General features: G+C 34.4%; 1 protein-coding gene across 2 annotated transcripts in view; it reads right to left on the reverse strand.

Moving 5' to 3' along the window:
- Nucleotides 1–626: 626 nt before the first annotated feature.
- The window catches only part of TRAPPC8 (trafficking protein particle complex subunit 8), a 90,486-nt gene continuing 73,743 nt past the window's right edge, over nucleotides 627–17,369 (reverse strand). For both annotated transcript variants that reach the window (XM_041744766.1, XM_041744776.1), the window contains exons 25-29: nucleotides 16,776–16,943; nucleotides 13,446–13,547; nucleotides 9,948–10,093; nucleotides 2,623–2,712; nucleotides 627–1,667 (exon numbers count right to left, since the gene is read on the reverse strand). In XM_041744766.1, coding sequence (XP_041600700.1) covers nucleotides 1,433–1,667; nucleotides 2,623–2,712; nucleotides 9,948–10,093; nucleotides 13,446–13,547; nucleotides 16,776–16,943 — 741 coding nt within the window. In that variant the 3' untranslated portion in view covers nucleotides 627–1,432. The remainder of the gene's footprint in view (nucleotides 1,668–2,622; nucleotides 2,713–9,947; nucleotides 10,094–13,445; nucleotides 13,548–16,775; nucleotides 16,944–17,369) is intronic.

A 17,369-nucleotide genomic window follows, 5' to 3' on the forward strand; every position in this document is an offset into this window, starting at 1 on the left:
TCTTCTTCTAGATTCTGGCCTACTAATAAGGGACTATATTGTTAACACTTTGTCTTAATGTTTTCTTCTCTGTTTACTCTTTAGACTCTTTAGCAAGAAGACTAAAGCACCTAGGCTACCATACCCAGCTTCAGTCTATAATGTTTTGCTTTAAGATTTTATTTACTTATTTGAGAGAAAGAGAGCATGAGCAGTAGGGAGGGGTAGCAGGAGAAGCAGACCCCTCACCAAGCAGGGAGCCCAATGCAGAACTCAATCCCGGAACCCTGAGATCATGACCTGAGCCGACAGCAGACCCTTAACCAACTGAGCCACCCAGGCACCCCTGCAATGTGGTTTTTTTCAACAGTTCAATAAGCATGATCTTCCTTTCTCCCAGAATATAAAACAATTATCCAGATTTGTAAGTGGGCATCAGACAGGACATGTTTAAAGACAAAATTCATTTGCTCATGTAAAACAAGGCCACCAAGGAATGCAGGAACAAAGGCTGCACTTCATGTTTGCAAACAAAGCTATCTCAGGAAATTGGTTTGGCCTGCTATAATTAATATTGTTGGTATTTGTTTTAGATAAAGAATATATTAAGTCCTCTGAATTTAAAAAAAAAGCACCTCATAAATCTATACAGTGAATAGCATGTCTTTATTCTATTTACATTTGTTATAAATATAATACATTTTTGAAAAGCTTATTTTTAATTAACTTGAGTAGATTTATATTTTAAACAGATCAACTCAATTGTTAAAGTTACATAATAAAGAATATGATAATTTAATGACAAAAAAATTTCATATTGTGAAATAGTGCACCCTATGCTGAGATGAATGAGGGAAAAAAAAGTCAAACTCCTTTCAAAACTATATTCAAAGCATCAGAAAAAATTTTCTTTTTACAAAGTTATGTATAAGCCATAGGAACCACCAGATACTGAAGTATGAAGACTCTATAACCAAAGTTCAAAACTGATTTTAGAGAATTGTGTGAAGCAAGACAGGAAAATTTGTATTTAACACTCTATAGAACTTCACAGTAAAGCTGGAATTTATAGACTAATGGCTTAACAGAAGTATTGCCAACAAGGCCTTTCTCTCCTCAGAATCATCTGTTATATTCATATACCATCAATAAGTTGTAACAGCAGACTTAGACATTGATTTTTAAGACAGGGCTTAATAAGGTGCATGGATATGTTGAAATTCTGTATTATGAGCATGTAAATTATTACCAGGGTTTAAAGAAATACAAAAAAAGAATAAGTATTCTCAGTCCCACGTGCTTTGCATCATCAACACACTGACAAGTCGAAAGTATTTTGCAGCAATCCAACACCAACCTCCATAACAAGTTAGGTATTTCAAATACTGCTGTTAAAACTCATTCAGTAAAATAAAACTGATTCTTGTGGATATCAGTACAAATGTGCAAGTTGTCACACATTATTGATGATGATCAGGGCAGGCATGGAGTTCTGCTGACTTGTTTCAAACACTGTAACTTGGTCCGATAACTTGGCAAATACTCTAGGCGTTCCAAGGTTATAAACACCTGTATGAACAAAGCATGCTTTCAGCTGCAAACTGTGAATCTCCTGGCTTTTAAGCTGAAGTTTATATTGTGTTTGTCCAAGCCATGTAAATGACCCATGGATTTCCAATGCTTCTGGACTATGTGGGAGAAAGAAAACAGTAAGTTGGAGGGGTTTTTTTCTTTATAAATTTTTTCCTGAAGTCCCAGTAACACATTCATCTAGCGATTTTACTTCTAGAAACTATTTCATAAATCCAACTATTTATTAATAACAATAATGGCAATAGCTAGTATTACTAGTGCTATAATAGCTAACATTTGTTAACAGTTACTATGTTCTAGGCATAAGTGTTATCTCAATTAATGCTCACAATAGCAGCTAGTAAATGATGGAACCTGATTTCAAACCTCAGCTTTTAACCAACTGGTTATCCATACCTAAAAATAAACTTGTATACAGGAATGTTTATAATACTGAAACTGTTTATAATGCTGAAAAATGGAGAGCAACCTATTATCTACCAGTAAGGCATTAGTGAATTTATGACACACATAATCATACATAGAACATGTCTAGACTCCAGAGAGCTGACCCAGTTCCTATCTGGGGTGTTATACAATAATAATCTGTGTATACTTCACATGAATTTTCTAAAAATAGTAAAAAAATTTCTGCATTCCAAAAAGCATCTAGCTCTTGAGATATCAGATATGGGAGTATGGACTTGTATTTTTTTAATTATTTAATAATTTTAAAAAATAATTAAATAATTATTTAATAATTAAAAAAAAAACCTTTAAAAAACTTCTGTTGCAAACTTGATTTTCCATCACCAACAAACTTTACAAAAAATTTGTCTCTGATCAAAACAATCTGTTGCTTTTGGAAATTGCTTGTCACTCCGTCACTGCTGTAATGCTGAGACAATCCGCAGTAATTCTGTAACACTTCTGTTACGTCAAACACAAATCCAGGGCACATCTGAGTAAACTTCCTCTGTGTTAAGTCCTTAAGGGCATAACTCAAAATATTAAACTGTTCTTAAATAAATCCTAAACTACAAAATAATCTTGCACTAAGTGAATCTTTACCTTGTTGTTTTATGCCGAAGATCAACTATTACATCAACATCAGCCTTAGAACAATTGGATAGTAAAAGGGTGACTGGTACCAAACAAAGACTGTGGAAGGAAAATAGAGAGGTTAAGCTGTCATTTTTTTTTTTTAATTTTTATTTATTTATGATAGTCACAGAGAGATAGAGAGAGAGGCAGAGACACAGGCAGAGGGAGAAGCAGGCTCCATGCACCGGGAGCCCGACGTGGGATTCGATCCCGGGTCTCCAGGATCGCGCCCTGGGCCAAAGGCAGGCGCCAAACCACTGCGCCACCCAGGGATCCCTATCATTTTATTTTTTAAATCAACTTTCTTGAAAATAACACTCACAAATACCTAAACAAGATCCTTAAAAACAATTAGATTCAAGAAAGGAAAAAACTGAGTTCCAAAATTATTCAAGACACAGTATTTGTGTAATTAAGAAGAAAAACATGTTCCAACAATGCCTGAATGCTAAATACCAGAACACACACATCCACAAAGTCATTTTGTTTCCATTTATTAGAGCTACTCTTAAAAAACAACCAAAGTGTTTCTTGGTAATTATTTCTCAAAATGAAAAACAAAAGTTTATAACATAAATAACTGCAACCAGGAAAGATCAGTGAAGTAAAAATAAATTCTGAAAATGCCAACTAATCCTGTTCTCTTTATGTTTCTTGAAAATTACTTTGAGAATTTGACCTTGATTGACATTTGCTTTTCTACCAAAGATTTTACTTCTAGAAACTATTTTAGAAACTAAAACTAATCCCATACAAAAAATTATGAGGAAAGCCTTTTTAAGTGGACACATTTGCTCACGCAATTCAGTTTCTGATATCGCTTTGTAATTAATAGATTACTAAAGCATTATTAAGCAAAGAATGGACAGGCAATGACAGAGGAAGACGTATGAAAAGACTGGTACAGATTTTAAATCAAGAACATAAAAAATAAACATAACCTAGGCACACAAGAAGCCTGGTTACATATTAATATTTTATTGTATAAATACAAAGAATAAAGAGATAGTAAAAAATAAAATATGGTAACCTTATAAGTGCACACAAAATGACTAAAAATCTGCTCAATGTATTTTATGCTTTCAGAAATGGTATATCCTCTTACTGACAAATGTTTTCCAAACAAGACTGCAAATAACAGATTTCTCCTAACCAAAAAGCTCAGATAAATCAAAAACATATCCTTCACTTGTGCTAGTGCTATGCCCTTACCTCACCCACAAACCAAACTTCTCACAAGGAAAGGAAAGCAATCAAGACTATTGAGTAGGTTTCCAGTCTGAAGCACCTTTTTGGTTAATTCCAGTTGCATAATTTGTAACACAAAGCAAAACCTCAGGAATTTTTTGATCCTCAAATGCCAAATTCTCCACGCCTTATCTAAATGCCTCTAGAAATGTGAACATCTGGATGTTTCCTAGCCCCAAACCAAACTCATTAAGTTCATTCCTTCTCTTCCTCAGGCGGTGCTGACCCTGTGTCAGTGGTCAGCACCCCACCCCCACCCCCGCATCCGCTCCAGTAAACCTTGGGCAATATACTAAGTGCTGCTTCCTACTTGGGAACGAAGTTACTGCCTCGCCAAGTCCCCATTCCTAGTTTTCTATTATTCTTCACAAATTTCTGTCAATTCTTTCTCCCACACATCTCTGGAACCTGATTAATTCACTTGATCTTCATTTTCCTTACTAGTTTAAGGTATCTTGTCTCTTGGTATACTACAACAGCCTCTCGATCAGTCCCCTGCTGCAATCTATTCTTTACATGGGGTGTTGCTCATACTGTGCTTCCCACACTTGAACATGCATCAGTATCACCTGGTGGGCAGGTTAAAAAAAGACTGCTGGACCCCACTCCCAGTTCTGGTTCTGCAGGTTGGGGGTATGGCTCAAGGATTTGCATTTTAACAAGTTCCCAGACAATGCTAAGGCTACTGGTCGGAGACCACATTTTAAAAACCACTTTATTCAACAGTCTTTCAAAAATGCTGATCTGATCAGCCACACAGAGTACCTAGAGACCAAACTGCTGACAACTATCACCTTGCCACCAAGTTTAGCATTATTAAAGGCCTGGGTTCTACAGTTATAGTTCAAAAATGAGCTCAACAATTCTGTACCTTGGTTTTCTCAACAACTGTAAAATAGGAACAATAGCTGTACCTAGCTCTTGGGCTCGTTATGATTAGGTAAGATCAAATATGCTAAAGTGCTGAGAATACTGCCTAGCACAGGTTCAAAAGCTCCATAAACAATGTCTAATATGACTTCTTATTTTGAAAGCTATGACAGCTAAACTCATTATGTTTCACATTTTGTTATCACTGGCCATATATTCTTTCTCATTTTTTTTTTTTTTTTAAGATTTACTTACTCATGAGAGAGACACAGAGAGAAGCAGACATAGGCAGAGAGAGAAGCGGGTTCCCTGTGCGGAGACTGATGCAGGACTCGACCCCAGGGCCCCGGGATCACAACCTGAGCTAAAGGCCAAGGCTCAACCACTGAGCTGCTCAGGTGCCCCTCTTTCTCATATTCTAATTCCTGTAAGGCCTGGGTGCTACTGCTGTAGTCAAACCTTTTACTGTCCCATTCCCTCCCGCCTTTCTGTTTACATGAAGAACACTCCCCTAAAGGTCCTCAATCTCTTCTCTTTATGTTTCTAGTCTTACTTTAACTGAAATTTGGCTGAGTACACAGCTTTCTCCATAGCCCTCTCAACAATAGGTACTGTTTTTCTTCCAAAGTCTTCCACAGCTTCGGTCTGAGTGTATCATCAATGTAGTTCTCAATGCCACTTCTTGATGATTTCTTCTTCCTATCTCTTCTGTCAAAACATCCATTTTTTGTCATAAACTACTCCACAGTTTTTATCTTTTTTTATGTCCTCATACTGACATACTAAACCACCAACAGTAACTCAGTACAGCAGATTCTCTGGGGAAACGGGAAAGGAGTATTTTGAAATATCCTAGGTAAAGAAGAGGGAAGAATCTGTTTCACCTCCCAACTCCCATTCATCTTATAAATCTGTGAAGCAGCAGCATACCACCTAGATGAGAGACACTGCTCTAGGCTTCTCTTCCATATCAGCTATTGGCTTAAATTATTAAAAGCTTCAGCATGAATTTGCTTTCTTCTTTTTAATCGTAAGAGACTTGTCATCATGTGGACAACTTTACTGTCTTAACTCATTCAACACCTTCCCAAATTCAGTACTATACACAACTCAACTGCCTACTTTCCATGACCATATAGGAATAATTTTTAGTCACCTAAAACAGCTACCTCTGCAATAATACTCTGTCACTCCACTCTCTTAACAACTATCTCCCATCTTTCCAGCTCTCTCAAATCAATTATACTTCTTAGTTTCACTAGGATGACCAATCACTTTGGCCCTCAATTTCAGTGTTTCTCACTCATGGTAACTGTAGTGTAACTAAAATTACTGTTTAGCACTCCCCTCACCCTTCCTATTGGGGGACTGTGAATCATCCTTGTTGACTGTGAAGGTGAGGCTAATTAGCCGATGGAATATTAATGTCTTTGATGTCAACAGAAGCCATAAGTGTGCTATTACAATATGGTTCACATTTGTACTCGAGAGAGATATGCCATGAGAAGAACATATCCAAGTAGCTGCTGCTCATTTGGACTGAGCCCAATATATATGTGGTGCAGACAGCAACCCAACCAACCCAAAGCTTGGAGATGAGCTTCAAGCCAAATGGTAGTTGACCTGCACATCCATGAGTGCAAGAATACCTTGTAGGCTACTGAATTCTGGAGTGGTTTGTTTTAAAACATTACTGTGGCAATAATGACTGATATGGATGCATGCTGGTATCAGATGAGGACATTTAAAAAATACAGATGCCTGGGACCTGTTCCCAGAGATTCTGATTTAACTGGCATTGAGCACTGGGATTTTCAAAAATTCTCCAGGTAATTCTAATGTGCAGCCAGGAGGGTTGGAAAAAAACTGCCACATTTTATTGATCCTTATCTAACCTGTCTTGTTTTCACATACTTCCACACACAGTTTTATTTAATTGTGGTTTTATTTTTAACCCACTACTCTACTTTAGCTTGATCAAACCTGCCCTGCTTCACATACTACCCTGCACTGCCTAGATTCTATGATGCTTTTTAACTCCAATAGAATCATGTGGAAAATTCCAAGGATATTTAATCCTTGTGTCTAAGGCATAGCCAAAGCTTTAACTACTAAGGTTAAAAAGAAGCACTGTGGAATCGAAGATATTCAGGAAGTACATAAAGAACAGGTCCAATAAAAAGAGACAGAGTAAAACAATGGGTTTAAAATGAAACATCAGGGAATTAAAACAACCCATGAAAAGTACAAGATGTCAAGACAGGTTCAACAGGGATAAAACAAAAATTTTTTCCCTCACCTATGGCTGCATATTACAACATTAAGACCTGGACAAAAAGGATTTTATAAATAAATGGTTAAAAATTTTTTAAATCTGACATGGAACAAAGGGAATTCCCATATACTGCTAGTGGGATGTCCAAGTTGGTTAGACTACTTTGGAGAAATTCCTAAATACAAAAAAAAAAAAAAAAAGGCTAGCACACATACACCCGGAGATTATTCACAAGATTATTCACAGAATTCAAAAGAAGTCAAATATGAAAACAATCCAAAAGTCCATCAGTAGTAAAGTAGATAAACTGTTCTGGTATGTTCAAACATTCACATGGCAATGAAAATTCTGTTTTATGCAATAGTTGGCAATTACTAACATAATACTGAGTGAAAGATGCTGGACATAAAAAGAATATACTCTATAATTCCACTTATATAAGAAGTTCAAAAAATGCCCCACAAAAATCAAACTATAGAGATATATGTACTTAGAAAAATTAAGTGAAGCAGTGACTATCAATATTGCGCGTACACAGGGTAGTGACTGGGAAGGAATACACAGGGGGCTTCTTGATGCTTGCAATATTCTATTTCCTAAATAGAGGTGGTTATTTGGGTGTTAACTTTGTGGAGGAAAAAATCACCATGGTCACATATTTTTGTTTTTGAGCACTTTTCTGTGTGTTACATTTAACAATGAAAAGGTTTAAATGTGGTGAGTACCATTTAAGTTACTTTTAAATATGTCTGATGGGGCAGCCCCGGTGGCGCAGCGGTTTAGCGCCGCCTGCAGCCCAGGGTGTGATCCTGGGGACCAGGGATCGAGTCCCTGTTGGGCTCCCTGCATGGAGCCTGCTTCTCCCTCTGCCTGTGTCTCTGCCTCTCTCTCTCTCTCTGTGTTGCTCATGAATAAATAAAATCTTAAAAATAAGTAAGTAAGTAAGTAAGTCTGATGTTAACTCTCTGTCAAGGTCTTAATTTTGCCTAGCAATGTGTTCTTAGCCAGCTTCTTCTCATTCCTCTCAGAAGTTAGCCTTAAATCTCACTTCTCAAAAATGTTCTATCCTTTATTCTCTTACCTCCTATATTACTTTGTGTAGTTAACCTTGCTCCTAGAAACATACCCAAAATGGAGGCACTCCATAATGTGTGAACATGTTAAAATTTCTCCTTACCTTCTTCTGTCCCTGTTTCAATAGTAAGTACAAAGCTAAACCTGTCATTCTTTGGTGTATCTTTCCACCTATTAAGGATTCTGTTATTCTCCCTGTATCCCATCATCTCCTTCAGGACCATAAACATATCCATATCTTACCTAGTAAGAAAACAATACTGAATAGGTATTCAGGGATCTCTGTTAATAGCCCAGCTTCCTGAAAGAGTGGTCTACACTTGTAGATTACACTTTATTTACTTACCTCCCAATCTCTCCTAAACCTATTATATTCTGATTCCACTCCCATTGCATAGTAACATTCTTCTAAGAAACCATAAATGGTCTCTTATTGTCAGATCCAATAAATAATTTTTTGGTCCGTTTACTGCTTGACATTTCTGCAGCATCTTAAACATTTATATTATTTTTCTCTCTTTGAACTGTTCTCTCTCAACTTTTGAGATAACGCTTTCTCCTCATTGGTCTTCTAATTACCTCTCAACTAGTATTCTTTGTGTATTCCTTTTCCTTTAACTCTTTTCTCAGATGTCATTGTTCTGCAGGTCACTGTTCTCTTCTTGTTCTATCCCACCCTACCCCACCCTTATGTAGGGTAGACTTTTCACCAAAATTCATACCTTCAATTATCACTTACAGAGTGGTGCTAAGAGACTTCTTTCCATCTTTTCTTATTGCTGCAAAACAGCAATTTTTTGAAGTGTCATCTGACTTAGGACTTTTTTATTTTTAGAATCTTAAGTTTATGTAATCAAGCTACTTACCAAAATTACAAATGTAGATAGATGCCCCTTGAACAACACAGGAGTTAGGGGTGCCAACCCCTACATAGCGAAAAATCTGTGTATACCTTTTGACTACCCAGAAACTTAACTACTTACAGCTTACAGTTGACTCAAAGCCTTACCAATAACATAAACTGTCAAATAACACATATTTGGTATGTTATATAAATTATATACTATATTCTTAAAATAAGGTAGGCTGGAGAAAAGAAAATGTTATTAAGAAAATCCTTAAGAATGTTCTGTGTACACTTGAGAAGAATGCATTTTCTTCTGTTCTTCGATTCAATCTCCTGAACATGTCTGATAGGTATATTTGGTCTATAATGTTCTTTATGTCAGCTGTTTATTAATTTTTATCTGGATATTCCATTATTAAAAGTGGCATTGAAGTCTTCTAGTAAAAAGAAATAAATAATAAAAAATAAAAAAATCCTTAAGAGAAAATACATTTATAATATTGTATTTATCAAAAAAGATCATGTAGAAACAGACTCATATAGTTTGAACTGCATGTTCAAGGGTTTACTGAACATTATTCTCCAAGAATTTTAGCACTTAGTAAATCTTAATAGTGCTGTCTAAATTTGGACTGTTTGATGAGTCTATAGTCATTTCTTACATTTAGTATGTGTCTAAAACAAAAACAAAATGATACAATATTTTTTCCTTGTTTCTGACTTAATGATAAACCTGCTCACCAAAAGGAAACTATCGGCAACTGAGGTGTCGAATGTAATATCCATCTCTAACCAGAGTTCCAATACACAGTAATTGTAGTATAGGGTAAATTACTTAAGAGCAATATCCATACACTCAATATTATTCTAAATTTCTTCTATTATTTGGGTTAATTCCATTGTTAAATAAATAAGAGTATGTGCAAGTGTGCGCACACATGCATTGTAGAAAAATCTTAAGAAAAATAAGCCTCAGACCTTTTTTGATGAAATGGATGATTGAATGATTCTGGATAGTGAAGACTTGTTTTAATGAGATTAGAAAGCTGCTCTACTGATGGTCTTAAAGGAACTGTAGTGTTTTCTGGCCTGAAAAATTTTAATAGTTCCATTTCTGGTGGCTCCTGAGAAAAGAAAAAAATATATATGACAATAAAAACATCTTGTTAAAATATGGCATATACAAACAAAATAAGTTAAAACCAGTAGAGACAAAGGAAAGCACAAACAATACAATACTTTTTCTGCTGTTAAACTAACAGATTCATCAGTGATACAATTTAGGATAAAGATTCTAAGATCAGAATCATTTATTCATTCCTTATGTGCTGGAGTTAGATTTGAATTCTAGGAACTTCACATACTAACTCTATGATCTTGGATAAGGTATTCAAAATCTGCTGTGGTTCTCATTTGGTAAAATTCCTTATTACTTAGTACTTAAGCCACAGACACTGAATTAATTGTATAGCACCTGCTTTAATAGTTGAAGAACTAAAATTTCCTTAAAATTTCACTTTGTCAATAAACTGCTATGTTTTAGAGATGATAGCGTTTCATCTGTACTAACTGAAGGTTAACATGCATCTAGAAGACTCAAGATAGCCAGTGTCAGGCACACAGTAAACATTTCAGTAGGTATCATTATCACCTAAATGAAAACAGAGAATATCATCCCCTTTCTACTATTATCTTTTTAAATCATTTTTACTCCATTTTTTTTTTACCTTCCAGGAAAGTTCTGATTTTTGATTTTTAATTCCATGCTAGCCTAGTTGGGATTTTGCTCTGCACTAGGGATTGGCAAACTATAGTCCCATGGGCCAAATCCAGCCTGCTATCTGTTTTTGTAAAGAAAGTTTTATTGAAATAGCCATATCCATTTGTTTACATACTATCTATGGCTGCTTTTGGACTCCAACAACAGAGATGAGTAACCAGCACAGCCTAACATATTACCATCTGATTATTCTCAGAGTTTGCTGATCCCTGATCTATACAGCTATAAAAGCAAGAACTAAATTTGTTTTTGATTTCTAAGTCAGAGAAAAGTAACTAGAGGTTTACTTTGAAGGAAAGAAGAGGAACAGAAGCAGAATTTCTAGGGTGCTAGTTCTGTTCTATTTCATGATCCGGGTCCTGGTTATACTGGAGTGTTCTTCAATTCATGAAATTCAATGAGCTATTCAACTATTCTGTATTTATCTTACACTTTAAGAGAAAGTTCAAAGAATGTATTATTGTTTAATATATTCTAAATGTAAAAAAAAGAAGCTGTTGTTTGAGACTTCTAAATTATAAATAAATTTCCATATGCCACTTATTAGGAGGAAAACACACGAACAAGGGCCTTAAAAGAATACCAAAAGCCTGAGCTAATTTATTGAGAGAATATTTAAGAGTTTCCTTCTCCCAGCTTAAGAGTAGCAAAAAGTATTTTCATAACCAGTGCTAAATGTTTGTCCAGTGATTTGACAATAAGCTTCTGATTCATACCTTATGATAGTTCTACCACAAGAGAGGCTACTGAACTATTACCTTTGTCTTCTAAGTGAGTAGTAAGCTAAGGTTCATCAAGTTGTACAAGTAATTTGGTCAACAATCTGAAAGTCTTTGGGCTCCAAATCTATCATTCACAGTATTATGAAACTGCCTTATATCCCAAGATCAGTTAATCATATAAAGAGAATAAAAAATATTTCAAAGGTGCAAAAATATTTCAAAGGAAATATTTATGTAAATATTGTAATTTTGTAATTGTAATTTACAATATTTATGTAAATAATGTAATTACATATTGTAAACACATATGTAATATGTAAAATGGATATGCCATTCATGGTATGTAAAATGAAAATACAACAAGAATAAATTTTATATAGCAATCACTTTTTCATTTTCTAAATACTATTTCTGCCAATGTTTGAGAGGTTCCAAATTATCAAAAACTTATAACTATACAACTAGAACTTGGGACTTCTGTATTAATCAAAGGTAAAACAACTAGAACTTGGGACTTCTATATTAATCAAAGGTAAAAACAACCAAGTTTTTAAAAAAGAAAAAGATATGGGGTTAAATTTGATATCTTCATTAAACCTAATGGAATATTACCATTTGTAACTACTGAAGTAAAAACTGATTCAAGATGTAGAATTGCCAATGGATGCTAAACCTAGTAGACCTAGGTCTGATAAGAAATCAGACATTTATTACATAGGTCCAAATTATCTCCCACAAATTACTTATTAGAAAAGGAAAGGAAAAACAGAACTTTACTGTAGACAAATACGGTACATACCACCTTAATCAAATGATCCAGTAATGGTAATGAAACAAATTAACATCAAGTGCTTTTTGATATAATATACTGGCAAGGACATAACATTAATTCTGTAGTATTTCTGCCAAAAATGCATGACCTTAATCTAATCATGAGGAAACACAAGGAAAACCCAAAGAGGTATTATTCTACATTAAAATAAATGCGCCATGCTCTTCAAAGATGTCAGTGACATATTGACAAATCAAGGCTCAGAAACTGTTCCAGATTAAGAGAGACTACAGAGACCTGACAAGTAAACGTAAATGCATGATCCTGAACTGGATACTGGTTAGGAAAAAAAAATTGTTACAAGAATATAACGGAGACCTCTGATGACATCTGAATATGGACTATAAATGAGTACTGTATCAGTGTTAAACTTCCTGAATTTAGTGATTATGTAAGAGACTGTCCTTATTCTTAGGAAAATGAGGACAGAGGAGAAGGACATCTGCAATTTACTTGGGAATAATTACTTGGGAATGATTAAGAAAAAAAATCAATGTGTACATAAACAGAGAAAAAAAATGATAAAGCAAAGGTAAAATGCTAACCACTGGTGAAAACTATGAGAGTCTTTTATGCTAATCTTGCAGCTTTTCTGCAAGTTTGAAAATTGCAAAATAAAAGCTTTCAAAAATAAAGAGAAAAGCTTAAAATTAAGATCCATTATTTATAAACAATACAAGGCCACTGCTTAAATTACTGGATGTGCTTAAACTTTGTTTATACATACTATGGGAACTTTTTAGTAAAATAAAATAGTGTTTTATGAGAAAAGACATTAAACACTATTACCAGCTGCTGCACCTCTCCACTGGCCATCCTTTACATTTTATGCTTTGCCTTCCTGGAGGTCTGGGCATGTTTCCCTTCCTCTCAAGCAAATCAATTCTTTTTATAACTGAATTCTAGATTTAATATAGAATATTTATTAGAAACCTCAAGATCACAAGTGCATCTTAATACTTTTACAAGATGCTAATAAATTTTAATTTATGTTCATTTCTCATTTTAATTATTTGCCACCAACTCCCCACTCAAATCTCAATATAAAAGGTTGCACAAACCAGATCCCTTCCAAAACTCAAAAAACCTAACAATCAAAAACTCCACAGTTCACAAGAAGACCCAAAGAAAACTGTTATTACCTGTTTCTGAGGACATGAAAAGGCTTCTTTTCCTATGGTACGAAGAAGAACATGATGCTGACCTTCCAAAATAAGCTGCTTACTATCTTCTACTACATAAGCCTAAGACAAAGCACAAAAATGTTACCTTTCTTCTCAGTAACCTCAAAAGTAATGAATGCAATATTTGATGGAATTAGTAATATGGCTAAACAATTATCAACACTATGGAATGTCAGCATTTCCACTTTTATTTATTCAATCAATAAAGAATCTGTCAAAATGTATTTTATATCTCAATTTAACACAGTTGGCCTGGACATTTAGGGACACATCTTAAAATATTTTTCAATTTTCTCTACAGCTCTCAAGAAACTTGTCCAGGGGTCCTGGGTGGCTCAGGGGTTTAGCGCCTGCCTTCGGCCCAGGGCATGATCCTGAAGTCCCGGGACTGAGTCCCACATCGGGCTCCCTGCATGGAGCCTGCTTCTCCCTCTGCCTGTTAAATAGTTTTAATTAAAACTCTCTGCCTCTCTCTCCCTCTGTGTCTCATGAATAAATAAAATCTTTAAAAAAAAAAGAAAAGAAACTTGTCCAAAAGAACAGTGCTATAATAACACAAGCCTTTTTGTTACTGGACTGTCAATATACAGGCAAAACATTTTTTCTCATAGTCTTGCTTCTGAAATGCCCTATGGTTTATCTAGTAGAACAAAATCAGTGAGTACAATCATATATCTTTTTTTCTAATCATAAATCTTATAAGTGGAAATGTCACACCCTTGGATATCTTAAATAAGTACATATGCTTTAAAAAAAAAAAAAAAAGGCTGATTTCATCTATATCACAACTGGTTCCAGCATATAACTCATCACCCTCTTAAATTACTTCTGTCCCAGAGAAAATGTTATATATAAATGGGTCTGGTATACTGTTAGCATCACATTATGCAAATACAAAAGCTTAAAAAATGTTTGACAAGTCCAACTTTTTTTACTGTTAGATTCAACAGACACAAAATTTCTGAGCCAAAATGCTATAAAAGTTTCTAAATGTTTTCATTTCATATTTTCAATTTCTCTATTTTATCATGGCTAGTCTGCCATCTGCAGATCACACTTGGAGTAGTGCTGCACTAAGAAACAGGACAGCCTAGGACCTGCTCAGTGTCCATCACTACGCAATCCAATACACCTGATGGGGTAGACCTTTACCTGAGTGGATGAATGCGGACAGGGTAAGGTTCTAAGAAATGTCATGGCTTTTTTCCAATAGTCTCATGGGATTGAATAAAAATAACCCATAGCCATGATGAATTCTATAATGTATTCTCCTCTTTGCACAAAGGCTTTAACTTTTTAAAACAAACCCTTTTGTTTGGTTAAGATTGGTTAGGAATTACTTTATGCCCCTTTTCCAATTATATTTCAGAAAAATGTTGTCTGAACTCTTCTTTTTCCTCCCGTACCACATTTTATTGAAAGACTCCTATGCTACCTGTGTTTCCTACTCCACAACTTAAATGACTTCTCAAGTTTCCTTTCCCTCAGTGTGTCATTTTTGCATTATCTAGAGATCTCACTAAAGAAAATCTACCAGTCACTTGTCAAATGAGTGTGCGATAAACTTACCTCAGATACAAGACACTACCAACTTAGTATCCTACTCTTTATTCTATTCAAACTTCCAATTCCTAGCCAAGGAGTATCATAATCTTAGTTTTCTTCTTCGTGTGATCAGCAATACTAGAAGTGGCTTTTTACTGAGGGCTGTTTTTTAAAAGATAAACACTTTTCTCCCCAAAGTTAACTGTGGACTTAACAATAAATACAAAGTACAGATATATTTACTCAAAACTTTGTCTCAGAAACATTACAAACTGTTATGTGGCAGAAATCTGTGGAATGCAGCCACATACCCCAAGGGTTAGTATACATTTAATGAGTGGTTGGTTTACATTAAGGGACAATACCGCTGAGCCTGAAAATAGAATCCTGATTCTAAGCTTCAACAACATTTGATTTCACGCTAAAAATGTGTAACTGATCTTTTTAATATTAAACACTCATAATCAATGAAAGTACCAATTTGTTTAAATAGCTTTAATTAAAACTTATGCAAAAAAAAGAAAACTTCATGCTCGCTTGGTTTCAAAAAAGTTTAGTAGAAAATGTATGATGTAGTAAAAAAGAATAGGGTATCTGAACCAATTTAAAAATACATGTACTGATCATCTACTATGGGCATATCTCTCTATGTGAGCCCTTATTACAGACAACACAAAATCAAACCTTTCCATAGTGTTCCGGAGAATATCCTTAGGCAATTGTTTTTTAAAAAGTATAAAAGTATTATATTTTATAATATAATCTTATTATATATTATATGTAACATATATAAGTTCTTATAACATATGCATAAGATACAAATGGGCGCATTGTAAAAAAACAAGCCTCCTTTGTATTATAGCTCAGGTAATCTTAAGACTAAGGTTTAAACAATCTCATTCTGGTCTGCCATGTGTGGATCTTATCTGGATCCGATTTTTAAAAAACTGAAATATTTTCAAATAATCTGGAAAAACTGAAAACAGACCAACAAATAGGTAATAATTAAGAATTATTGTTAATTTGGCTCAGTGAGATAAAATACTCTGGAGTTAGGTTAAATAAGAAAGTCCTCATCTGCAAGAAGTAAATACAGAAGCATTTGTATTTGATAAAAAAATATGTCATTAAAAAAATACTACAGCAAAAAACAAAGGAAGGCAAAAATAAAAGAAAACAAAGGAGAGGAGCTAATGGAATAGATGAAAGATGAACAGCAACAAATTAGTGAATATGGAGCCTGAGTAATATGTATCTCAAGATTCATGGTACTATTTTTTCTTTTTCAGTGTTTGAAAATGCCCACAATAAAGATTTAATAATAATACCGCTTTCATGGAGCTTATCATATCTACAATATTCTCAGTACCACTAAGAAGTAACAATAACAGAGAAGAAAGTTATATAATTTGAATGAATTCTTTCTCATTATGGGGGATGCCTGGGTAGTTCAGTTGGTTAAGCATCCTGGGATCAAGCCCCACATCGGGGAGTCTGCTTATCCCCCTCCCTCTGCCCCTCCTTCCCACTCATGCTCTCTTTCTCGCAAATAAACAAAATCCTAAAAAAAAAAGTATTTAAGAAGTCATTATGAACTGTTAAAAAAAAGTTATGAAATAACTTTAATACTGAAAATGAAAATTTTAAGCAGAAAAAATAAAAGTAACAGCTTACATTTGTTCTTCAGCTTAAGGCTCAAGTAACTATAAGCAAGGTTTGCTGAAATAATTCAATAACACATACCTTCCATAATACGACAATATTCAAATCCACCTCACTGCACTTCTGAATTAATCTCACAGCATCCTCTATTGACTGTTTTTCTGCATGTACAGATAGCTGGGCTTTCTTTAATTCAGAAGATAAACTTCGATAAAAGAAGTCTGCACATGGACTTGCTGAACTTATTATCTGTTAAAAGAAAATCACTTATCTACATAAATGTTTTCAACTAAATATACCCTGCTACAATTTATATTTCTCTATATACCAAAAGACTTATTATTCAATAATTTCTTGTCAATTTGTCAATACAAGAAGGCTATAAAACACAATAAGACATTTAAACACCTAAAATATTTGATACAAATTACCCTGAATCTTAAAGCTGTTACCTAGAAATAATTAATCTACACTGGATTTTAAGTTTGACCATCCAGAGAGGATGATGGGTAGTTCTAAGAAAACAAATAAAAAATAAATTACTGAAAAGTAATATTCTTTGTACTATTAAAATAACAGAAATATTTCTCATTCAGATAGTTTGAACACCAGACAACATCCAATTAAAACAGAATGCAAATGGAACTACTGGTCTTAATGTGGCTTTTATACTTG

The sequence above is a fragment of the Vulpes lagopus genome, chromosome 1 (genome assembly GCF_018345385.1).
Source record: "Vulpes lagopus strain Blue_001 chromosome 1, ASM1834538v1, whole genome shotgun sequence".
In the NCBI taxonomy this organism is placed as follows: domain Eukaryota; kingdom Metazoa; phylum Chordata; class Mammalia; order Carnivora; family Canidae; genus Vulpes; species Vulpes lagopus.